A 26,379-nucleotide genomic window follows, 5' to 3' on the forward strand; every position below is an offset into this window, starting at 1 on the left:
AAGGATTTACAATGGATGGAAGAATAAAACCTCAAAACATTTTGGACTCTAAATATTGAAACTGCTTTGAGGAAAAACAAGTGCATTCCATAGTAAATAAATATATGAATAAATAACAGCTCAATAAAACTAAACTAGATCTGCTTGATGGTAGTTTTCTGGAAGTAAGCTGAGGTATGAGGAGAAGCACTGAGGAAACCAAGAGCTCTGAAGCTTTTTAAGAAGAAAGCATTTACAAACGTAGCACCCAACTTTGCCATGTTTGTATGGCATCTTTGCTATTAATTAATGAAGTGGGCATCTTTCCCTGGAAAGGAACATACCATTCATGGCTGCTGGGCCACTCAGAGCAAAAGCAGACACTGTGCCTGCAGAAACCACACAAACACAGGGACTTAACACCTCACCACCCAATGCTCCTTTACCCCTACTCCTACTCCCAGACATAAAGCCAACCTGTAGGTTTTCGTCTTTCCCTCTGGCTCTCTATTTCTTAAAACAAATCCATTTAGACCTGCAGAGGTCTGCAAACAACCTGGAAGCCCCACAATATTTTGTTTGCCCTCCATGCTCCTCAAAGCCCCAACTCTTAACACCGCTTGAAAAGGATTTTGCCAGCAGTATCTGGAAACTTCAGCTGAGCTGATTGATTGCATTTAATTGCTTTTTGGTTTCATAAACACAGCACCATAAATCTACCACCTGTCAAACAGAGGGAGCTGATTAATGGAGCACTGGCTGTCTGCAGTTGAGTTGCAAAGAAATCTCAACACAATCTGAAAACCTTTGAGGATGGATGTTTTTCCACTACTGATGCTGCGTGTTCTGCGGGGAGGAGGCTCCAACAAGACACCCTGAACGTGGTGCAATGAAAAACAAGGGAATGCTGCCTCTTTCCTTCTCATCTGCCTGCCATGAGTGAAACAAAGTGAAGAGAAAACCACAGAAGATTTTTTTTTTTCTCCTTGTGCATTGCAACACCCAGGACAAAGGGAGCTTGGCGCGTGTAACTGGGAAGCCAACACACAGAGAAACAGAGATTGCCAGATGCAGGCCTGGAGCCAAGGGATATATTTCATAGTGAGGACAGTCAGTGTCAAAAGAGAGACCAGGCATGAAGTTCTGGGGTCATTTTAAGACTTTTTTAGCCCTCCTGAATGTAACTGTTGCTTCCTGATTATTAAGCCAAATGAGGATCGACAGAGTGTTTGTGAACGATGAAGCAAAAAGTCAAATGAAGAGTAAACAAAATGCTGCCAAATACTAAGGGGAAGGAAAAAACCAAAAAACAAGTTATAACTCACATTAAAAACATTTCTTCAGAATTTTTATCTGGTTACAAACATTTTCATTGGCTCTTCCAGAAGCCTGTAACTCTCATGATTACAGCTGTTACATGACTACTGAACATTTTTATGACTTTAGCCTAAAGATTTAGCAACCTGTAGGGCTGGAAAGACAAAAATTCCTGTACAGATCTAGTCCATCTGCATAAACAGAGACAAATATACTGTTTTAACTGAAAAGCCCTCAAGAAAAGGCTACTTCATATTAAAAAACAAACTAAAGGATCATACTTCATTGACCAACTGATAAATAAATATTACACCTCCTGTGACATGAATGAAATCATGGATTACACCAGCTGAAGAAGTCCACCATTTGTTATGACAGCTGTCAGGGAATAAGTCTTGGAAAATATGAATTTGGAAAAACATGCAGTCAAATTTTTATTACTTACAATTCCCTAGCAGAAACCTTTGGCTTTTTGTTTTTTTTTTTCTTTTTGCAAAGCTGTGACCTGAAAAATGCAAATACTTTCTTTAAAAAAAAAAAATATTTAAAAGTAAATGGAATATAGTAAAGAAAACCAGTAAGAAAAGAGGGCATTTAATAAAGAAAATGCTTCAGCAAAGATGGATGTGCCAGGCAAGCTGCATCCTGGCACCTTCATTTCAACCCCATTGGCAGCTCCATAGGAGATGAGCACAGGGGCACTGGTGTTGGGGCTTCCTGGAGCTGATGAGGAGAAAATTAACAGTTTCTTAAGGAAACACTTTGAAGCCAGTGCCCACTGCCTAAGTTTTCCTCTCTCCCCTCTTTTCCTGCAGCAGATTGTGCCAGATCACCACGCTCCCTTGCTGCACACACGCATCCCCTGCACCACCAGTGTCAAGGCTGCACCAAAAAGGTCCCTTACCTCCAAACTCATTTTGCACCACCAGAAACTGGATGCTGTGGGCTCTGTCCTGCCCTCTCCAAAAGCACCAGGTCGAGCAAAGAACACAGGTTTCCTTCTGCCACAGCACTTGGGTCCCTGCTCAGGAAACCTCAGGGCAGGCCAGGTGCAGGTGCAGTCAGTTTCTTCAGGGATGTTGGCACTCACCTTTTGGGGGGACAAAGTGTTCCCAAGCATCATTAGCATATAGGACATGTTCAAGGACATCTTGAAATTCAGGAATGATGCAAGAAGATGAAACTCCATTTCTTCCAGTGGTATCACACTTGATCTTTCCAGACCAGGCTCTACCGTGCTCTTCTGAATACCCAAACCATCGTTCCCATGGCAGATCCTTCACTTACTGAATTCAGCACTACAGCAGGATTCAGCTTTTATTTTGTGCATCTCTGTGGCAACAAACTTTTGGAAAAGCAAATACTGTCTGCTGCTGAACAGGCCTAAAAAATACCTAGTTATGCCAGACAAACACTTCTAGGCATAATGCTGCACCTTGGCTACCTTCTTTGAGATGCCTTTAAAAAAGTCCTTGGAAGTATTGATTTTTTTCTTTTTTTTTTTTCTCCATAAATTGTTATTCACTTTGGTTCCAGTAAAATGGGCCATAGATTTCTCCAGTCAGCAGTGACACTGGGGCTCTCACTTGCTGTCCATTTTCTCCACTCTCATCTCAGACAATTCAAAGACATGAAGCTGTAGCAGAAGAATTGCTCCTCTGCAACAAAGAAATATTAATCCTCCCTGGAAATCCACTAAGGCTTTGGAAGAGATTGCTCAGTAATTCTCTCCTTTATGGGAGGCAGACTGGTCCAAGCATCTCCCCAGTGCTGGTCAAGGGAAATGACACCAAGCTCCTCATAAAGCCCCCTGAGCTCTTGGCCTCACTCATAGAAGTGTGGTTGGGTCTTTTAAGCTTGAGCTGGTGCATTAGGAAAAAAGTCAAAAGTATTGATCTCTGAACACAAAAAAACATTATTGATACTCAGAAGTGTATTCCTCAAGAAATTCTGGCACTTGGAGAAAAACTCACGAGCCTGAACTACAAATAAACCATGTTAAAAGTCCAATTATTTGCAGTACTTGGTTGTCACTCTGGGTTAGTCCAACCATTCTTCTGATATAATCAAAAGGCCTCCATTCTTACTTCAACCTTATGTATTATTGTCTACTCTCAAGTAATTGCAACATTAAATGACTTCATTTCCTCCTGATAGGATGACTTTTTCATAGGGTCATGTCATTCTGGTAAGGTCAAAATACTTTCAGCTTCTTCAAGAGGCTTGTGCTTTAGAAAGCTTTTGACAAAACATGTTTTCCCCTGCATAGGAATGCAATCAGAAGGTTTTTGACCAGCTGTGATAACCAAAAACAAGCCAGGACCTGACTTTTAAAATCCAAATGCCATAATAGAGTGAATCTCTCATGTTAAATGCATCACTAAATCAAATTTACTGAACAATACACCCCACTAACAACCCAAAAGTGAGCCAAAAGTGCAGCTTTCCAGAACTCCTCTGCAGACCTGGGTTACCTCTGGCCAATAATGCAAATTTGCAAAAATCACAGAAAAAGTCTCAGCTGGAAGGGACCCCCTAGGTCACCTTGGCCAAACTCGTGTTGGAAGCAGAGCCTTAAATAAGGTTTTCCACTGCCCTGTCAAGCAGGGTCTTGAATATCTACAGGCAGACACATTCCATTGCTTTCTGAGCCACTTGTCCCAGTGGCCTCACAGTGAAGAAATTGCTTCACAAATCCAGAGAGAAACACCCTGCTACCTCTTACCCCTTGCTCTGTCTCCATGTCTCCTGGTAAAGAGAATGAATGCCTCTATCTTCTCTCTCCTTTAGGGAGTTTTATGGAAAATCCAGTTAAGAGGAGTTTTGCATAGGTAGAAGGGGATAAAACTCATGTCTTGCTCCTTAGTTTATTGCACTTGAGCTGTTTGCAACGTTCAGGACTGATGATGATGGAAGCTCAGAAGCACACACAGATATTTAAGGGCAGGAAAGGACTGATGGTCTTGCCAGGCACAAACTGTTGGAGGTAACTTATGGTTCCTCCCAATAAATTTATTACATTTACTGTGGAAAAATCAATGAAGTGTTTTTATAATAATTAGATTAAATTATGCAGATAGAGAACTTCCTGATTACCAAATGGACAGATCACATTTAAAAAACAGAATTTGATTGGCTTTTTTTTCCCCCTTCTATGAATAGCAGCCTTTTTGCATCACTTTTCCCCTTGAGTATGCCAAGCTACGTAAAAACATCCAAATGAAACTGAAGCAGAAGGTTTCCAGAAGGTTTACTGAAGGACTTGTCTTCTAACAGGTCTTTACCTTCCCTTATAAATAACAATCACACATTCTCTGCACATATTTGAAATTTCCTGGACTACTGAAATTCTCCAAATTTTGCCATTTGGGATCTGCACAACTTGAGCTTTCCCATCAGAGACTTGGAGGACAGAAGGAAACATCCCCCAACTCACTCAATGGCACAGCATCATTTTGCTGCTCCTACCCCTGATGACTCCAAAATACCTTTCCACCCAGCCTGGATGGGTTTTACTCCACCTTACAAACACTGGGTCTGGAGTTTTTATGGAAGAGACCTTGGTTATTAAAAGGTATTTTACTATAACAGCAGTTTATATACCCTGAACAAGACAACTCCTAACCTTCCCTTGCTTTAATTAATTACACTGAGATCACAGAAGCTTTCATTAAAAAGATGGTCTCAAGACCTGAGGGCTTTCTGATGCTTTTTTCTCAAGGGGCAGACAAGAAAATGACTACATTTTGTACACAGCTTTGCTCACATTACTTACAGAAATAAAACCATAAATTCTCTTTAGACAAATCTCAATCTCAGATCCCAGCTCAACTCTTGCTTTTGGAAAAGCATAACCAATAAAATATCAAATATGAAATCAACAGAAAAAAGGGAGAAAACAGAAATTACCTTATCTAATGTATATATCCCATGGTACTTGATATATGGTAGTAAAAAGGGGGGGGGGGAAAGCCAGAGCAAGCAACAGGAACTTGTTAATGAGCCTGAGCAACAACAAACCTGATTTCTACACCCAGAACATCTCACAGATTATGAAGAATGGATTTGAATCAATACTTAAATGGAGGGACAAGAAATAATTGGGCGCTGCAGGAAACTGATGATACCCAGAATATTCATGAATTCATTTCCAGACATAACACTATTCTTCATTATTCCTTGTGTTATTAATACCACCTTAAATATTATTAATTCCACCTTAATTTCTAAGATTAGGTAGCAATGCAGATTCCTGCCTCCTTCTTTTCATGAAAGAGCCAAAGGTAGGAATAGCAATAAATAATATTTGAAAAAAATTCAATACAGGTTCTTATTTTCTGCTCTCTAGTTTCCTCTTACAACTCCACACAGAGAAGACATTCAGCTCCCCCCCAGAAACAGAGTTTGTAATATTCTGGTTTAGGGCTAAGGTGAAAATCTAAATCTTTGAGCACTAAACCAAAAATAATCAAAGAAAAAGGAATATACTATTGAAAATGAAATCAGGGTCACCAAATAAGCTTACATTATTTAATGGTTCCTTTCCATCAGGTTTCTGAGTGTTCACATACTATTTTTAAAAGGATGACAGAGTAGGAAAGATGCATTTCAATTTATTTCAATAAAAACTGAGCAAGATTTGAGATCTTCCACTACCCTTTAAAAGAATCTTAGAAGCAGACCTGTGTCATGAAGAAGTTTGTGGTTTCTATCAGACAGTAGCTACCATTGCTGCTAACAGTAAAGGGAATTATTACATTTTAGTACAGCCAGGGGGAATTTTTCAATCAGATAATTCCTTGGGAAAACAGCAGTTTTTAACAGACACTTCTTTAGAAAGTTTCTTGGGATGGCATGGGATTTCTGGTCAAAGTAGAAAGAGACAAAAAGAAACCAAAGCAAAGTTTGGTGTCTGCAACACTTCTACAGATTCAGTAATTCTTTTCTGGATAACCTGCAAGTTTATATTGCATAAAGTTCTGTCTCGAGCACTAAGCTATTCTGGTTTCTCTTCCTTCTGTTTTCAAGTAAAAAAGCCACAAAACTTTTCTACTCTTTCCAACTGTTACTATTTTTTTGTAAAATCTCCCTTACAAACGATCCCAAACCCTCTCCAGAATGATTCAGTAACCTCACTAATTAGTCTGACTAAAAAGCCTGACTAAATAAAGGGAATATATTTCATGTCTACATGACGAATACTTCAAACCATTTTTCCATCAAATAGGGCCCCAGAAACACCAAAGACTGCACTTATATTTACTCAAATAACCCAGGTTATGCATGAGCAGACATTTTATAAGACAGAGGCAAAAGCATTTTTCCTGCAAGAACTGCTTTGTGATACAGGATCTATGATAAGGGCAAAAGGAAGTATTGCTGGATGTGTTCCATCACTTGATGTTCAGGAAACCATTTTGGGTGACACAAAGGATTAGGAAAAATAAGCTGCATGAAATTTATTTTGTAGTTTGAGCATTAATATCTGTAGAAACATTTTATTGTCAGTACAAAAGTTAACAGATTTTAATACTTCTTTTACCCATTTATTTTTCTTTTTTTTTTTTAAAAAAAAAACCAAACAAAACAAAAACAAAAACAAAAAAACCCCAAACACCAAAAACACCACCACATAAAACAGTTTAGTTTGCATTCATATTGCATGGCCATATCAGTGTGAGTGTTCTGAAAGAAAAAGCACAAGAATTCCCTAAAAAAAGATACAGACAACAGTGATGTTTTAGCAGAGGCCAGTGCTGTACTTACTGGTATGGAATGGATCAAAAGGAAAGACTGGAGTCAGCATGAATTAATCCCTTAAAAGATGCTGATATTCCTATGGCAAATTGTCATTATAAACAACTTCTCTCTTTTTAACTTAAGTTACAATAGAGGGACAGTCTAAAAGGCAAAAAGATCCAGGCCAAAGAATCTGGAACCTATTATCCCAACTCAGGGAAGAGCTTCAGAGTTAATTTGATGCATGTGCAACTCAGGATAGAAGCTCAGCTCCTTTTAGAGCAGTCTGTTCTGCTATGGTTATAGACAAATTCATGTCTTTCCTTTATTTAAGAACCCTCTTTAAAACTTTTTCTTTTTTTTTTTTTTTTCTTTTTTTTTTTTCTTTTGGTGTGTGTAATGATTCTGCTTTTTGGCCACGGGAAACATTGCTAAGGAGTTAAAAGTGTTAAAGTGACAGGTATTGAGAATAAAAGACTCTTGTTAAAGGATTTGGTTTTGAGAAGAACAATCATCTGACACTGCAGTTTTTAAACACAAATAAATCAAAAGTTTAATTCCCCCCAATTAGTTATATACTGTAAATATTTCTTTTTTTTTTTTTTAAAAAAAACAAAAAGATCTGAAAACTAGTAAAGTCTGAGCAATACACCTACTAGTTCTCTGTGCTGCCTGCATAGAAATGCCATTTAAATTACAAAAACACAACAATCCTATAAACGATTAACTGTTTTGTACATTACCAATTAGTTAATAAATTAACGATATACCATTTTCCCTGAAAGCAAAGTATTTTCCACCTCTGGATGGTGAAAATTAAGAAATTCTGTGTAAGAACAGCATTTAGCAAATAGCTGTTAAAAAAGAGACTAATTTGCTAGGTGGATTGGGACATCCATTTTTTTTAAATCAATACAAAAAATAATTCATTGTAAATATATATAATATATATTTATACATATTTTGAATATATTTACATACATCCAGCACCTATATACTGCATTTGTGCTCTGTAAGTGTGTGCCAACATATATTTTCTCCAAATATTACAAAATAAACAAGAAAGGCAGACCCAGAGTTTGCCTCAAGTCCAACTGGTCCATTGTACAAACCAAGTCTGGTGCAGCTTACAGGAAGCCAGAAAACTGATAGCAGTGGGTATCTAGACACAGCTCATAAACATTCTTCTTTGTTGGGAATATTTAAAAGATGCAAATATGAGATTTTTTTTTTTTAATGTCTCCTTTCCTCCAAGTTTTCTCTGGTTTGGTGTTTTTTTTCCTTTTTTTTTTTTTTCCTTTCCATATATCATATGTACAAGCAGAAACATTAAGGTCCTGGAGAAAAGATTTTTGTTTTGTATATGGTAGGTAGCTTGATGTCTCTCTATTCCTCTGTCTGGTTTCTTTTCATGTTTTAACACTTCCATTCATGTGTTGGTACTTGGGAAGGCAAGGTTCATAAGGCATTGGATCAGGAGAAAAAACAGAGTCATCACCTGAAGAACACGAACTCCTCGTGTCTGGGTAACTAGGTGAATATTGTTCAAGAGGTCCACTGAGGTCCAGATACTCCTATGACAAGAAATAAATTGCATTTTAGACAGTGAGTAAAAACTGATAATAACATTACTGCTGCTCTGACTTGGCTTGATTACACAGTGGGTAAAAGAACAGCTTAAAACTGACACATTCTAGACAACTGCATTCAAAACTGGCTGTTGCTTAAATATCTCAGGAAAAAAAAGGAGTTTGAATAAAGAAAAAACCAAACCAATAATGTGGTATTTTTCTGAAGTCCAACATCACCAGCATTAGCTGCATCACTTGCAATAAACATGCCAACCACATCAAAAGAAGACTTTTCACTCACAATGATAAAAATGAAATTTCATCCTAAATAGAACCATTTTGCTTTAGCACATGGTAATGATTTGGAGAGGGAAAGACCCTTCCAACTTTATATTCCCTTGGTCAGTTTGAATATCTGTTTTATATACTGTGATATTAAAGCTGAGTTTAAACATCCAGTGGCATATGTGCAAAAGAAAGCTGAAAGGAAAACAAAATTAAGTTCACCAGATTGGGGTTTTTTTTACTCCATATTCATAGGTGTGTGTGTGTGTACCAGAGCAGCCATGACCAAAGCAGTCATTAAAAAAGGAAATAGTATCTGCTGAATCCAAGTTTGGGGTTAAGGCTCTTTTTTGCTAGAAACAACAGTTTTGGCAAGAGAAGAAAGTGATTTTTCCCCTTGAAAAGTTCCTTCTCTTTCAACTTCTAAAGGCAGCTGCATTCATTTAAATGCAATCTCTTCATTTGCTAAACCACAAGTTATGATCACACAGACAAGAAAAATCTTCCACCTCACTCAGTATTTTTGTGCTGCTGTGCTTAGGTTTGGGGTAATTTAGCTCTTGATTTTAAATCAGAAATTTGAGCATACTATAGCTTTAAAATGGTCACCAATTTAATGGAGAGGTGGAGTTTGAGTTTTAAAATGCTGACAAATATATTAGGCAGGAAAAGAAGGCAGTTTGGATCTAGGATTCCTGTCTATCTTGCTACCTAGGCTTTCAGAAGATGCACAAGGACAATCTTGACACCTTTTTATATATTAGCAAACTGGCCTCATGTAGGCAGAAATAACCAAGCACTTCCTGGACAGACAGAAGACAAAATAATTCCAGTAGTTAAAGAAACTGGGCTTTCTCTTGGGAGAGAAATGGCTTGATGGGATTCAGTCATTAATTCACTATTAAAAGCAGGAGCCTTATCCACTCCCCCAGCCTCCCTATCCAACAGCAAGGGCCAGAGTCAAATAAAGGGGGATAAGAAATTTCCAGTATCAATGATTCCTTGCTGTCCCAGCAAGTTTTTGAGTTGCTGGATCAACAGTGTCATTTAGGGAGAGTGCCACTGTGGAGAGGACAGCCAGATTTCATGTCAGGCTGATGGGCAAAGGACCTGAACAAACTCTGCAGATGACCCAAAATCACTCAAAACCACAGGTTATAGAAGAAAATGGGACACACAGGAGTTCTCAGGAGACACTGAATGAGAACTTGAAGACTTTTCAGGAGCAGAAAATGTGCTGTAAAGACAAGCAAAATAATTTGCTTTCTATGTCTAGGGTAAATAGGACAAAAGCAATACCTTATGTTGAAAGATTAGAGACTGGGAAAAGCTTTCAAGAAGACAGGCTGATGAAACAAAGCAACAGACTGTCAAGGGGTGATGCAGAAACACAGCAGTGGAGATCTTTAAGGACAAGTTACACAAACATCTGTCAGGAATGACAAACGTACCATGGATCCTGCTGCAGGCCCATCAAATGCACTGGATGTATTCCTGAGCTTTTTCCAGTCATTTTTCCTATGGTTCTAGTCTAAAGTAATTTACATAACTTTAAAGGACTTTCCAGGTTACCTCTGAGATCATTCCAGGTCCATGAGCAGTACAGAATTGGGAAGGCAAGGTGGTTAAACATACACAAAACAGAGCAAAATCCTTTCCCAGGCTCAGAATTGCAGCCCAGAGCCTCCCTTTGGAATTTCCAAATGTCTATCCAGTTCCAGCCACCAAATACTCAGTGGTGGCACCTCCAACCAGTCTTAGGAAATCATAATATATAAATTAGGCAGGAAAAGCCACAGTCACCATTGGATGAGGGGGAAATGGGAAGGGCAGGCAGAGCTGTGTTACTGACTCCATGGGGAGCACAGCATCATCTTGCCTCAGCTTTGAGCTATCCCTGAAGATGCCCCTTCTTAGAACAAACCTTCCACAACAGAATCCAGACACATCCAGATGCTGCTACCAAAGCCAAAAATCTTTTTCAACCTACTGGGCAAATGATGATTCTAAAAAATGACATCTCTTTACCCAGGTTCTCCTGTCATCTCTGTTGTATATGACCTTTCCCAGTGCTGCTGAATAATCAATTTTTGTTCTTTCTCCAACAATTCTGAAAAATTATGAAGTCACATTGAAGGTCAAAACAAAGCAATCCAAATCTTTTTTCTTATCTCCCTTTTGTAAGGATCCACTTATAATCATAGAAAAGCTGAAAACCCCATTTTGAAATAGTCAAAACAAAATGTCACAACTTCCCTCTGTGAGGGTTTTGTCATTTTTTCCACCTCATGCTATGCACATAATTTCTCAGATATAATAAAAATTTATAAAATCTATCTATGACACCAAGCATTTTTCTCTCAGAAGAAGTTTCCACCTAAAGAATCAACATTTCCACCACTTGTGATCTCTGTATCAAAGCTGCATGTGACTGAGTGATGAGCAGAGCGATCCCTGTGTGAATACCCTGATCAGTGTGTTTCTTGCTAAACCTAATAATATCTCAGACCTCTGAAAGAATGCTCTTCAAATAAAACCATTTTTTTGCATTCATACATCCCAACCCGAAGCAGTGCTAGGCAGGATCTTTGGATAATTGGATGGCTGTTCAAACGTTCCCCATGGGTTCTCATTCCCTCCACAGAGAGCTATTTCAGTGAACCTAATTCACTCTCAGACTTATAATCTGAGATCTACCATTGACAATTCCTCCTCTCCTGACCTAGATATCATGGCTGGGAATCAAACAGAGTTTGATAAATGAAAAACACCGTGAACTCTACATCCCTCCCTCACCCAAAATTGGTGTTGAACCATAAACATTGCCTCTCAACCTGAGTGCCTCCATGCTGCAAACAACAGAAGAGGCAATGAGAAATAAACAAAAACCCCCCTAAAAGATGTGTGTCTGTTTAGTTACATAAATCAAGGATAATGGCAAGAAACCAAGAATTTCATAGGATACATACTTTAGCTGTGTGTAACCTCAGAGGACAACAATAAACAGCCCAAGAAAAGAACTTGAGCAAGATTTTATAATTGAATAAATTCCATCTGTCTCCTGATCTGGTTGGTGTTCTGGAGGGAAGCTGCTTATGGAGAGGCACAATTTACCTACCTCGTTAGTTGTGAGAGTGAGAATCCGATCCAAGTCTTCTACCAACTGTTTAAAAGTTGGTCTCTGGGAAGGCACAGCATGCCAGCAATCTCTCATCATCATATAGCTGTAAGAAATACACATTTTCTTGGTTTAATTAAAAGCATCCGTCCTTCTTGCAAACCTTTCCATAGCCAGTCAGTGTTCTTCATCACAAGTTCAGCAGCAAACACCCCCAGCCCTACATGTGGAGCACTAATGTTCCCAAAAATCTGAGATTTCTACTCCTCTATCTCTCCTAAACTACCTTTTTGTGGACTCTGCAATCTTCTGTCCCAGGAATTTCAATGGTATTAAATTACACATGCTTAAATATCTGTGTGCTAGACTGTGGTCTTTGTGAAGTGAAGAAATTAAAATGGGGAAAAAATATTAAAAATGGTTAAGGGCTACACTAGAATATCAGAAAAGGGAAATACTCTTCCCTTATCACCAAGGGATAATGCTGTGGTAATGCAGGAATTCTCAGATATATATTTTGTTTGCACAAAATGCTGCACACTGATTAGTGGTATGTGTACCAGGTAGGAATGTTCATGATAATGAGCTTAAAATACAGCAAACCTGGGTATAAAAACACTGACAAAGACTGGTTTGTAAATGATCTCTCCCCAGTGGGATCACAGCAGGGTTTATAAAAAAGCATCCTCTGCCAAACATTTCCTGAAGACCTTCTAGTACCTTTTTCTTTACACAAACACACATCCATCCACAATTTTAGAGTCAAGCAATTCTAAAAATCTTTGATTCTGCCAGGGATAGCATTAACCAGGTGAATTCAGCAGTTTGTGCCCTTCAGTCCTGGTACATCAAAGGAGGATCCTTACAGTTCATTGGTGCAGTTGGCAGGTTTATCCATCCGGTGCCCTTCTTTAAGCAGCTTAAAAAGTTCCTCCACTGGGATTCCTGGGTAGGGTGATCCTCCTAACGTGAAGATCTCCCACATTAACACCCCAAATGACCAACTACAAATCAAAGAGAAAACTGCATTAGTAGATGTGCTTTAGTGCTGAAAACAGAGATGTGTCTGTGGCAGATGCAATGATTACACTGGCTAAAGCTTGGACTTGATGATCTTAGAGGTGTTTTAAAACCAAAATGATTCAATGATTCTAAAGCCCTCTTAAATGATGCTTAAATCAGCATCTGCCTAACTCTGACCACCCTGATCAGGGCATCAACTTGTGAAGTGCATCACATACACGGGCAGCACACAGAACAGGGAATGACCTGAGCATGATCTCAAACACACTCTTTGCCTTTGTCTGATGGGCTCTGAGCACCCAAGTTTCCAGGGCTACTGCAAAGAACTGCATCTTCACAGCTTAATTATTTACAGAGCTCACAGTGGAGTTGAGCTGCAATTAAGTGTTGGGGTATTTTGGAAAAAGTAGACTGTTCAAGACAAAAATATTTTGCACCATTTTTCTCCCTCTTTTATTTACTTATTATTTATTTTTGGTAGGAAATTAAGGAGGATAGTTTTAAGCCAGTTTTCCTGCCTGGTTGCCACCTCCTTGCTGGCAACCTGGGGCTCTTTGGCAGGTGAGCAACAGCCCACACCTTGCACTGGTCCCAACTTTCTCTGTAGCTCTCCTAGTTTTGCAGCAGTGTATTTTAGTAAAGTGTATTTTAGTAAGCTGTTTGCACAAACTTAAAATAATATTATTCTTCAGCTATCTTCCAAGCCACCATGGGACCAAGAATCTCCATGTTTCAGTACTGAAACCTTTCTAGCTGCTTAGCAGATCTGACTGATTCTCAGCCCTGAGTCAGTGAAGTAGTTTACTTCACATTCACCCAAAGATTTTGATAAGATGTTATTTTAAAATAAAAGATTGATCCACCCTTAACCTATGTATATAGTTTCCTTTGTAAACAAGGTAAAGATGGAAGGAAAAGCCTCAATAAATGCTTAAGGGGAGGGCATCTTGTGAAGTGCACATAGGTTTAAGAAAGAGGAGATACCTCCTATTTTCTCCACGTTTCCCTTTTCTCTTTAACCCTACACTAACTTGCATAACCTTTTACACCTGTGCTGGGAAGCATCCAGCCCTTTACAGTTAGCAGCTTGTCTTGGAGAAATAAAAAACATAAGATCCTCATCTGTACAGGATAAAAAAGTACACATCTACTTTGAGCACGATGCCCACAAGTGCTGTAGCTGGGTTAAGGACACTGTAATAGGAAGCAGAATAAATCCTGAGTGGCTGCATCACTCAGCCACTCTGCACACACATTAAAAGAATTTGAAGTGTCAGAGCCCAATGATTTTCTACTACATATGAAGTACTGCTGGGAAGCAACAACCCTTCTAAAAATCAGAGAAAACTCTTCTAATATACCCAGCCTACGTTTTATTATACCCAATCTTAGCATGAATTTTTATTAAAAGTTTTCAGGAACTTTATTGCCTTTTTTTTTTTCTCTATTTTCTCTCTTTTTTTTTAACCTGAAGGAAGTCCAGACCATGTCAAAAGCCAAGCAAATTAGATAGACTCTTTGTAGCTGCACATCCGTAAATAAGTTCAAGGGGGGAAACTTCCGTACTGACAGAAGGAGGTTAGAATTTTCCACCTTTCATGTGCTTTGAAGCTGGGCAGATTAGTAACAGAGCACTGGTTAGCAGTCTACCATAAAATCCTCACTTTCTAAGGGCAAGTCCTGTTCCATCTATTAATATGTGAAACAGAATGAAAATACTTAAAGGTAAAGAACGACACCAAAGTGCATTTGAAATATTCCAAACTACTACATATATAACCCAAACAAAATCCTTCCTATCCCCAAGTCCCCCCTGCAAATGAAGCCACTTACACATCACTTTGATGGGTGTAAACTCTGTCAAACAGAGCTTCTGGAGCCATCCACTTTACTGGAAGCCGTCCCTATAAGTTTGGAGGAGAAGGGAAGAAAAATTAAAATGGTAGCAGATTACAGGATGATTTCAAAGCTAACTTTTCACAAAGATGAATATATTTTCAGAGAGCAGCCTGCTAAAGCAAACCAAGATATAATTTACCTTGAATTTTTTCAGGGAAAAATTAGTAAAATGGGCTAAAGTAGGGAGACTGCTAAGAAAAATGGATATAAACACTGAAGATAAAATTAAAAGCATTCAGGGCTCCCCAAAAATCCCCAGACTGCTTACTGAGAAAAAATTAGGATAAGCAGAACAAAACTTAAAAGATCATCCCACCATGGATCTTTAAAGATGAAATAACTCAATCAATAATCCCCTGAAAAATAGGCCTGCCTGCAAAAATCAGTAATTACTAAATCCAAACATTTTGCTTTTCTTGTTGCAGCTTTTTGTGGTGACCCAAAGCTCACAACTGCTTTTGGCTTTAGACACAAAGCCTGCCCTGCTCAGTGCCCAGGAATTGCACTAAATTTGATATAAAGAAGGTTGGATTCCCTCCAGCAGTGATGCATCCACACCTGGTTGCTCTGTCTTTTGGAAGTAGGAAGATCTTACCATTAAAATGCCATCACTCAGTGCTTTATGTACATAGAGAAGCCACTTAACATGATTGTTAATTAATATTTAAAGGCTGTACAACTAAATTAGCTCTACAAAGTTCCCAGCAAACACAAATGTAGCTGATCAGGATCCGAGAAGGAGGGGCAAGCTGTTCCAACTAAGTATCAATAACTACATCTGAAACGTTTTATCTTCTTGATTTGGTACAGGTAAAAAACTCTGAAACTGTGACAGGGTGGGGAGTAAAAACCCCATTTTCCCAATCTCTAGGCCCACTTTGATGCTGCAGCCATCACTTCTATATTACAAGCAAAAGACATCAAGCTGTATGTGGTGGCACCACTTCTAACCAGGATTTTTTTTTTATTATGGTTATTCCTAGGACTGTTTGTCCAGTGTTTTTCAGGATCCTAGGCTTGCTACAAAAAGCTGGGATGAACTGGAGTATTTCCACTTATTTCAAATGACTGGAGCCAGGGACCCACAAAAAAAAATAAATCTTGTATTTCAGCATTTCTAATAAATCATACAATATACAGCCTCTGTGGTTATCTTCTTAAATGTCAATGTAAGAGGGGACAGAAATGCTTATTCCTTAATCCCTGTTTTCTGTCTGAGATGAAAAGTGAGGCTGCTGTACAAGAAACCCATTAAGTCTATAACCATAGTTTTGAAGTGAATCACTGAAAGAAAATCCTTGTTTCCAGAGATAAGAAAACCATCCACTTACATTAGTAGTCTTTTTATAATAATCTATATTGTTGATGTCTCTGGCTAAACCAAAGTCTGCTATTTTCATGACATTATTTTCAGTTACCAAAACATTTCTTGCAGCCAAGTCTCGATGGATACACTGGAAAGAAAAGAAGAAAAACAAAAGCCCAGTGTAATAAAGTGCTGTAAAATTAGATATTTCTTCACCACAACTAAGTATTCTTTACAGATTTTAGCCTAAACCAGGAGGTGGGAAAGCCACACAAACACTTGTGAAATATGATTGCAATCCATCTCCTCAGCTGGTGCTGGCAAGTTGAACATAGAGCTCTAAGAAGCCTCTTAGAACAATCTTGTTTATTTAACACTTATATTTTGCTAAGAATGAAATTTTGGGTGGTAACCCCAACTGTGCCAGGGTGTTCATTCCCCATCAGATGTGCCCAGGTACAGGTATTGCAGCACTCACATAACAAAAAGCTCATGAGCAGCATTTGGGAAGTTGCTTCTCTTACATTATATCACCTCAAGAGTCATAACCTGACAGTCTGGAATCAGTGCAAGCATTTTTAATATAAAAGATCTTAATATGAGGTCTATCCACAGTATATAATTTAAAACTAGATGTCTAGGATGTGTGTATCTACTTCAACCATGAGACTATACCAGCTGAATTAAGGAAAAAAATCAAATAAACCCAAAACTAAATGAAACCAACCCAGGGCTGGCCTTTTTGCTTTTCAAACAGCTTTGGTACTGAAACTAAAAATATTATCTCCTCAGAGATTTTTTCCTTTGTGTCAGCATTATCCTGAAAATCTGCAATTGGTTCTTTACACTAAAAGGTTGTTGTGACTGCTCTGGATATTATCCCTGTGCTTAAGCAGCCTTATTAGTGTTGATGGCTGCAGAGATGTGGGAAGAAATATTGCATTTGGGCTCTCCCCAGGATATTCTACTTCTTTTCAAGGTTTATATATATATATATATGTATATTTTGTTATCATTACTTTTTTTTTTCCTCCTCTGTTTTGGATTATTCTTTATGTTGTCCTCTTTCTCTCAGCACATGCATGGACATGCTGGACTAAACCACTACAAAAAAAAACCTGTACAACAGCCAATTTCTTCCTTGCATTATAACCTGCCCCAGCAATTTTCTGAGATCTCTTATCCTACATGTGTAGAATAAGCCTACAAAGCTTCTGCTCCTCACTGGGTTAGTCATGAGGAACTGCCAGGAAAATCCTGCTCTAGCAATGCCTTCCCATGCTTTAGGCATCAAACCAGTCCTCTAATCCAGCTTCAGAAATGCTTCCCTCTCCCTCTTCTCTAACCCTACAAGAGCATCCTCTGAGACACCAGAAACTCAGTTCAGTTGCCCAAACAGAACTATACATTATTGTCAGAGATGCCCTGTGATACTCAAGGTATTTTGATGAGACCTGGAGCACTGTGCTCAGTTTTGGTCCCTGCTGTACAAAAAGGATGCAGACAGGATGGAGACAGTCCAGAGAAGAGCCACCAGGATGTTCAGGAGGACTGGAGCACCTCCCATAGGAGGAGAGGCTGAGAAAACTGGGTCTGTTCAGAAGGCTTAGGGGAGAGCTTATTATGACCTTCCAGTACCTAAAGAGGGGCTACAAAGAAGATGGAGACTCCTTGTCTCCATGGACAAGACAAGGGCAATGGGCAAAAGTTGCTCCTGGAAAGATTCTGATGGAACAGAGGAAAATTTTTCCATTGTGAGGACAGTCAGACACTGGAATGGTCTCCCAGGGGCAGTGATGGATTCCCCCACCTGGGAAAGTTTTAAGTCTCATCTCACCAGGGTGCTAAGACATCTCAATAATATTAGAAGGGTTGGACCAGATGAACCTTGAGATCCCTTCCAACCTGACATTCTATGATTCTGTGAGACTACCAGTTTTACAACTGAGACTCTTCATGCCTTCAAAATGGTTCCATTGATTTACATATTTTTGATTTACATATCTGAGAGGAGCCAGCCCTCCAGCCTCAATGATTTGCTGTCTCTTTGCAATGATCTGGGCCATCCCCTCTCCTGAAGCTTCCTTTGTTGTTTTTGCACAATACTGGAATGATGCAGAAGACACATCAACAGAATTTTAAAAAGCATCCACCCATCTACCTTAGGAACAACATCCCATTTCCAACATATAATTGGTTGCAAGGCAAAAAAGAGGTGCCTCAAAAACTTCTTTAAATATTTCTCTCTTTTTTTCTTGTTTTTTGGTCTCAATGAGACATTTATTGGATCAAAATAACAAGCACACTGGCCTTCTCACAGCTCCTGCATGCTGGCAATCCCGTGAGAAGCCCAGCTCTCTTATTATTCCAGCTCAGTAAATGGATCCCTAAGGGGAAGAAGAACTAGTGAAATCCAAACAGAAACGGGGGGATATCTGGAGAACTGGAATACACAGTTTTACTATGTGCAGCCTTTGTTTTCTTTCTGCCTTGTGCAATGCCTCCCACACTCTGTCAAGCATCAGCACAGTTTTTGCAAAGGAACTGGATCAAGGATGAAAAGGTTCTGCCATGTGCACACGTCCTTGGCAGTGTCCTCCAGCAGCACTTCAGAGCTTCTCAGGCAGACACTTGTTCTCAAGATTTGCCAATCAAAAGATTTATTTTTTTTTTTCCTTTCACAAGGGTTCTTTTTTCTTGGGATGTGGCTCGCTGCCAGGCAAATGTTTCATAAATCTTCAAAAGAGATATCCTAAGGTGCTTTACCTAACACAATATTCACACTTCCTCCATGAGGTGATTTCTGTCTTGGTGTCATGCATGTCTCCCTGTCTACACTACTGCACTGAGGCTATTTCAAAACAAGAGGATAAAAGGAAAATTAGACCTTTTTTCCCCTTCTACCTAACCTCTGCAAGTGCAGAAAATCAGTATTAAAAATAAAAATAATAAAAAAATTCATTACTCTACACAACAAGACTGGAGGTTTACACTCAGCTCTGGTCTTTGGTTAAAAACAGCTCCCTACTCAGGCATGGAAATGACTGGAATTGGTCCCACTAACCACTCCACACCTTGCAGGATGTGCTTATCATCAATATCTGGTGCTCTGGTTTAGCCACTGAGTCCAAACACCACTCAGGGTATTCATGATTGCTTGTCCACCGAGCCACATATGTTTACAGAGTTGGTGAAACAGGGCTATTTATGGTTTCATAACTGTAATTTGATCAAATTACTGGCTTAAAAAAGTAAAGAAAAACAAACAAAACTGTTTGAAGAAACAAGTGTCTAGGGACACGATGGGATAAATAAATTCTTTCAACAAGCTGCACTCCTGACAAACATCAGTTTTAAGCAAACTGCCTAATTTAAGTGACTAATTCTCTCCTATTTATTTTTACCTCCTCCATTCATAATTTTTACCCTTGCACTTTCTGGTCTTCTGAGCTCTGCCTGTTATCATTCTCTACATCCTTTCAGTAAATGAATTGATTTATTTTCCACCCCTACATGAGCTGATTTGGTGGATTTGACTGGAAACAGAAGGCAAATGGTGCCTGCTGCCTCATGGGTGGAGTGTGGCTTGTGTAATCAAGGGTCCACCTGTGCTTCTGAATTCAAAGTGCAGATCCAGATGCAATATTTACCTTAAACCATCTGTTCCGGGCCTCCTTTTAAGCAATGTCATTAAAGAGAGATTAAAAACTTTCAAGTGTATGAATTTTCCCACCAATTTTCAAAAGTACCGATTATGCAACTTGTTTGAGAAAGGCCTTTTTTATCCAGCAAATCCTTGAACTCAAACAAGATGAGAACAAAACTAAACTGAAAAAAAAAAATAATAATAAAAGAAAAGCACCGGATAAATTCGCCCCGCTTGCTTTCTGCAGTGTTTGCTGAGTTCTGCTTACTTTTTGGGATGCCAGGTACTCCATGCCTCTTGCCAGTTGGTATGTGCATGACACTAAGTCCTTGAATGTCATCTGCTCCTCTGGGACCCTGTTAATATCGAAGGAATATTCCATCCCTGGGGGACGGCGTGCTCGCAGGTACTCCCGCAGGTTTCCTTTGGAAGCATATTCCACTATCACGTACAAGGGACCTGTGGGTAAAGAGAACCTTGTGAAAACTGGAGTAAAGTGGAAGGATAACATGATTTAATATAAAGGAGTTTATAAAATAAATCAATTAAATTAATAAATGTGAAATCAGAGAGCACAACTTGAAAGCAAAGAAGGTTTGGACTCGGTTACTGTCCCAAGCTCCATAGCAGGATAGCAGCACAGCTGCAATTAGTGGCTGAAAGTATCTAAACCTTGACCCCAACACCTATTCTTTCCAGAGCATGCTAAGTACTGAAAAGCAACCATTTTCAATCAAAAAAAAAGTGAGATATCAAACAAGGGGGAAGTCCTTCTTAATATTTTTTTAATTTGCAGAACTTTAAGCCCTTCTGCATCGCTCAATGTGATGTAATTATCTTTTCATAAAATACCACACTCATTTCAAATTCATGGGATGCACTAAAGCAGGACAGAAAATTCACAACAACAGGTGTGGGAAAAGCCATTACAAAATGTCCTTTTTTCCCTTACATCAAGGGATTAGAGAGTTTTCATATGATATAGTACCTTTTCTCATATTAAAGCTCTAAGCCTAATGAGAGACAGAAGTTAAAATATTGCTGCTAAGCAGGGGATGTATCTAAAAATCCCACCATGGCATGACTGCTTCCTTAAAAACTCATGAAAAATTATGATTATTCAGACTTTTTGAAGACTGTTGGAAAGTCTTACTTTCTCTTCCCTACTCACCATCCTGGGTACAGGCTCCAAGGAGATTGATGATATTTTTATGCTTCCCAATCATCTTCATCATCTCCATCTCTGACACCAGGTCAGACAGATCTTTTTCTGTAGCATCATCTGTAGAAGACACGGGTTCAGTTCCTATTTTCTAGTGTGCCAACCTGAACTTCACTAGAGCTCACCAGCTGGTGTAAAACATGGGCTTCAAAAAGCAGAATAGGGGTTTTGTTTTCCAGTATACAGTGGATGTCCTAACAAAAAATTGTCACAGCTTCCTTTGATGGACTTAGCACCTCTTCAGTGTTGTATATTAAGAGGCAACACAGTTGTATCAGATGTAAAAATGGCATTCTTAGCTATCAAACCTTCAATAACTCCACTTTTCATCCAAAATAACCTTACAATTGAATTTTAAATAAATAGGCACCAACCACCTGGAGTGGATGGGGTAGGATCTACACATGGACAGCCTCTGACATGAGCTAAACTAAAAGCAGAGAGTCCCACACGATGCTAATATATCTCCTGGCTCCTAAATACTCAGTGCTCAAGATAAACAGGCTGTCAAGGATGCAGATTTACACCCCAAACTGCTGAAGGCTGAGGTCAGCTATGTGCTCTTTGACCCCCCCCACGATGACAGAGTTCAGATGGCACAAAAGAAACTTTTTTGTGGCTAAGAACTGCTGGATCACCCACCCTGATCCCTAACCACCCCATTTTCTTACCTTTCAACATCTTGACTGCCACAGTCACTGCTTCTTTTGGCCTGTCTTTATCAATCCCCACTGCTTCAGCCATGACAACTTGCCCAAAGCAACCTTCTCCCAGGGGTTTACCCAGCGTCAGCCTAGAGGTGTAAACAGGAGGTGAACACACAGCATCTGGTGAGGGGATGCAGCCAGTGAAATTCCAGGGCTAAATATAAAAAGCTTTCAACAACTTGGTGTGGGGTTTATCAGAGGCAACTAAAGGGGCTCTGGGTGGGCACTGATTTTCCCGTGTGCTGCACTGTGATTTCTTAGGGATGACACAGAGAGCACCTCATTTGGGCAGATCAGTTGCTAAATCCAGTTTTTTAAGCTCTCCCTCTCCTAGAAATAAGAGGCTGGACTCCATGGTAGTGGTGAGACACAGCGTGGAAGGGAAGAGCCTTCAAAAAGCATCAGATCATGGCTGGAATTCAGAAGTAGCCAGGCACAGGCAAGCTTTTGCTGTCATTGTAACTTGGCCAGTCATAGTCTTTTTTCACATTAACTGATGAAAGAAAAGGTTCTCTGTGTGTGCTGCCATGTGGTTGACTTCAGGCAGCCAGTGATTCATGGGGTATTGAGAGCAAGGGGATGTTTTAAATGTTATTAACTCCCACGATGTAATGGCACAGTGCAAAGAGAAAGGGAAATCAAACAGGGTCTCAAGGCAGCTTAATTTTAGCTCAAAATTCCTCTCCTTGCCTTCTGTCTGGGGACATGGGATGTGAACATTTGCCTGATGATCTCTTGTGCTGAAGAGACGAGGCAGGGCAGGGACAGCAAGTCATAATTTGGTCACAGACATGGGTAATTAGCACACTCCTTTCACTTGTGGCTAATGAGGTGCCCTGACAGCACCTTGGGGCAGAGGAAAGATGAAGGAGAGAGAGAGGGACATGGCAAGGGGTGGGTGACACACAAATGGTGAAGGCTCAAGAGGAGATCCTGCTGGCAGAGCCTGGGCAAAGGTGCTGACAAAGCTCACAGGCTCCAAATGGCTGCCAGGAGCTGCTTCTCAGGCACCTCCATGGGACAAAGCCCTTGGCAGCAGCATCCCCCACCTGAGTCGTCTTCTCCAGTACCACCCCATCCACAGCAAGATCCCTTTTCCCACAGCCTTGTGTGTTTGCTTGGATCCTCTCAGGGGAGAGACATGGACGCTTTGTTCATCCACAGCTGAGTCCAGCAGAGGCTGAGGGCACTTTGGTGCCATGAAGTAGGAGAAGAGGAGGAGATGTCTCCTGCCTGCAGCACCCAGGCTCTGGTCAGAGACTGAGGGACACAAACTGCCTTGGAATCATGGTATGAAGGCAAGAAACCTTTAAAAAAGAGCAGTAGGCTATGGAAAATGCATTTTGTGGGGTGTACACCTGGTTGCTCTAGCAGCTGGACGGAGAGATGTCAACCAAGAGAAAAGGAGGCTGAGGGGGGATCTTAATCAATGTTTATCAACATCTAAAAGGTGGGTGTCAGGAGGATGGGTCCAGACTCTTCTCCACAGTGCCCAGTGAGAGAACAAGGGGTAATGGACACAAACTGGCACACAAGAGATTTAAATTAAATATGAGAAAATACTTTTGCACTCTGAGGCTAACACAACACTGAAATAGATTGAGCAGGGACCTTGTGGAGTCTCCATCATCCCTGGAGACATTCAAGACCTGCCTGGATGTTCCTCTAACCCAGCCCTAGGGGATCCTGGTCTAGCTGGGGGGTTGAACTCAATGATCCTCAGAGGTCCCTTCCAGCCCCTGATCATTCTGTGATTCTGTAATCTCAACTTTAAAGAAAAAAGAAACTTCAGAGGTTCTGGGAAAAATCTTTTTGGTTGCAGCCTAAGGGACACATTCAGGCTCTGTAACACACAGAGAATAGCATCTAGCTCCAAATCAGTGAGAGTGCTCAGCAAGTTTGGTGCTCAAACACGACCCAATGTAGGGGCCAGATGTGGATGAGCATTTTCACAATAGATTTCTTAAGATCTTGGCTTTCCATGGTAAAAAGCAGGATTCACAGATGTGATACATGCAGGGACTTGTTCTTAATAGCATGGACTTCTGTCTGCCCCCACAAAATACAGGGAGAGGCTGTCACACCATCAAGACAAGAGTGGTAGCCCAGGGCTAAGGGGTTTGAAAACCCCACTCAGCCATGAGACAGGAGTGAGAGGTGGCTCCTTCCCAGGGCAGCCAACAGACTCCTTGTCAAACGTGGTCTTTGCCTCAGTGAGAATTCCTCAAGCTGTTTCAGCCTGGTTTCTAAAGCAAATGTGAGTTTTAAAAAGGTGCAAGGATTAAAGGGCAGCATATGCTATGCTGAGGTCATCCTGCATTTTCTCCAGAACGAAAATTGAATTTAGGATCTTGGCAGAGAACAAATATTTGCATTGGAAACTGCTTAATTTATGTGCTATTGCCCTGCTAGGACGAAAGTAACAAACCTCTCATTGTGTGCCTCCTGCCCCCCAACCTAATAAACTGCCTCTAAATAGCCTCCTTTCATTGCAGATCTGCTCCACCTACATTTGTGCTGAATGCTGGGTTTAAATGTTTCGCACTCGAAAACTTTCTGCCTTGAGTGGGTACCCCGAGGGGCTGGGCTGACAGAAGTACAAATACAGACCCCACTGTTGACTAGGATACTGCAGGTGGCAATTACAGCATTTTGCACCAGTTTGCAGCTCCATCATTAAATTTCCAGAACGGTGTTGTCAGAACCTTCAAAACTGCAGCTCTTCTATCCAAAAGACACAACCCTGAGCTCTAAAAGAGAACTGTTTGTGATAAAAGGTGTTGTTTTCCCAAGCCACCAAGACACTTCTTAAAATTAGCATTAACTTTAATATAGAATCGTGGTTCTACCCGTGTTAATATCCTCTCTCTTTTACATGTCTTTTTATATTAAGAAATATGGTTACAGCCTTAATTAGCTTATTCAGCAGCTCATTTTGCATGCTAGTCAACAGACTTTGAAGAAAATATTATGTAGGTGGATGAATTTGGATACATCAAGATTCAGTGTGCTCTGCTTGAAACCTAATATTTTTAAGCCACAGAAGTTGTACATGTATGTACACAATATGCAAAATGTCACACTAAACTAAACCCATCATCTCCACTAATACATCCTAATATAAAACCAACACAAAATACTAGCCAGGAGGTCCTGGCAGAAAGAAAAGATTGTCTAGCAACCTATTCTAGATCTTCTCTTTCTCCTACATGATATTTTATCACCTATTTTGTATATATTGAACAGTTAATTTTAATATTTCAACTAAGAAACATGGCTTAATGTTCAGAGGGTACTGCTTGGGGAAAACCCAGCTGCCCCTCAGCAATGCTTGGGTATGGACATGTCTCAGCCTAAGTCACTTCTGGTTTGCTAAAACATTTCACTGCTTTTGTAACAGAGTTGTTACATTTCAGCAGGGTATCCCAAATCCTACCAGAAATCTGAATATAAAAGCAGAATGACAAGCAGGGAAAAATCACCTTCTGCTGAAAAAACAACTGATTTCAGGAAGCTGAATTGAATCTCCATCTTAGAGGAGGTTCAGAAAATGGAGATTTTCTGATACATGGATACTTTGGGAAAGATGTTTCCCAAATCATGGTTTTCAGGGATGTGTAAAGAAACAGGCTACATACTTATCTCTTGGAAACTCCCATTTTGGGTCTTCTGGCAATTCATATTCTGAGACTCCTGCCAGCATGGGGGCATCAGCAGTAGAGGAGAGGCGAGTGGTGATCCTCACCAGGGGAGTGTTGGAATTCATGGAGGAGCTGGAGTCAGCTGACACCTGTTGTTGCAATACAAGATGCAAAAAGACAAGAAGGCAGAGATGTAATCTTGACCCAAAATCTGAAAAACAGCAGTCCCTGATAACCAAGCCAGCTCAGAGCAGTGGGAAAAGGGGCTGAATCTACAGTTTTGTTTCTATTGCACTATTCTCACACATTTACCCTCCACTTGTAAGCACAAGGGGGACTCCAATGGCTGCCAAGGCTGTAAGTCTGTTGTAAAAACATTCACTCAGAAGATAAATTAAGCTTTTCCATCTTTTTATCAAATGAGTATTTTTTTAATCAACTCAGTATTTCACCACCTTTAGATACCTCAGTAGGCACTGTGAGCCAAGGTAGCCAATAAGTTCTCCTCCACACACTTGTAGCTGTCAGTGTTCACTCCTTTCCACAAATCAGCACACAGTTTAACTACTTTTTGGTGTTACTCTTCAACTGAAACTTTCAATTTCACATTGAAAAACCAGTATGTTTTCAAAGACTCTCATAACTGTCACCAGTGCCAATGAACAAGTTCACATCCTGGATTCTCTCACATATTTTTTAAGTGTTCAAGCTATCACATTACTTAGGGGATATTTAAATTTTCAGTTGACCACATTCTTAATTAAAGATTCAGCAGGCAATGTGGAGAAGAGCTCATAAAAATAATCTAATGTCCAATGCTTTGAAATGTAATTTACTTTGGAGTATTATTTCTCATTGTCCTCAACAACAATTTTCCTTAGAGCATCAAAGGTAGTTAATGAAAATAAGGTAACAGTTCCATCCTT

At 39.9% G+C, this 26,379-nt stretch overlaps 1 protein-coding gene across 8 annotated transcripts in view; it reads right to left on the reverse strand.

Annotated features, from left to right (window-relative positions):
* Positions 1–6,831: 6,831 nt before the first annotated feature.
* The window catches only part of FGFR2 (fibroblast growth factor receptor 2), an 86,019-nt gene continuing 66,471 nt past the window's right edge, over positions 6,832–26,379 (reverse strand). For all 8 annotated transcript variants that reach the window (XM_030453217.1, XM_030453216.1, XM_030453213.1 and 5 more), the window contains 9 exons: positions 25,451–25,602; positions 21,777–21,898; positions 21,055–21,165; positions 20,152–20,342; positions 16,263–16,385; positions 14,866–14,936; positions 12,876–13,013; positions 12,010–12,115; positions 6,832–8,609 (listed from right to left, as the gene is read on the reverse strand). In XM_030453217.1, the coding sequence (XP_030309077.1) occupies positions 8,445–8,609; positions 12,010–12,115; positions 12,876–13,013; positions 14,866–14,936; positions 16,263–16,385; positions 20,152–20,342; positions 21,055–21,165; positions 21,777–21,898; positions 25,451–25,602 (1,179 nt within the window). In that variant the 3' untranslated portion in view covers positions 6,832–8,444. The remainder of the gene's footprint in view (positions 8,610–12,009; positions 12,116–12,875; positions 13,014–14,865; positions 14,937–16,262; positions 16,386–20,151; positions 20,343–21,054; positions 21,166–21,776; positions 21,899–25,450; positions 25,603–26,379) is intronic.

The sequence above is a fragment of the Calypte anna genome, chromosome 6 (assembly GCF_003957555.1).
Source record: "Calypte anna isolate BGI_N300 chromosome 6, bCalAnn1_v1.p, whole genome shotgun sequence".
Taxonomy (NCBI): Eukaryota; Metazoa; Chordata; class Aves; order Apodiformes; family Trochilidae; genus Calypte; species Calypte anna.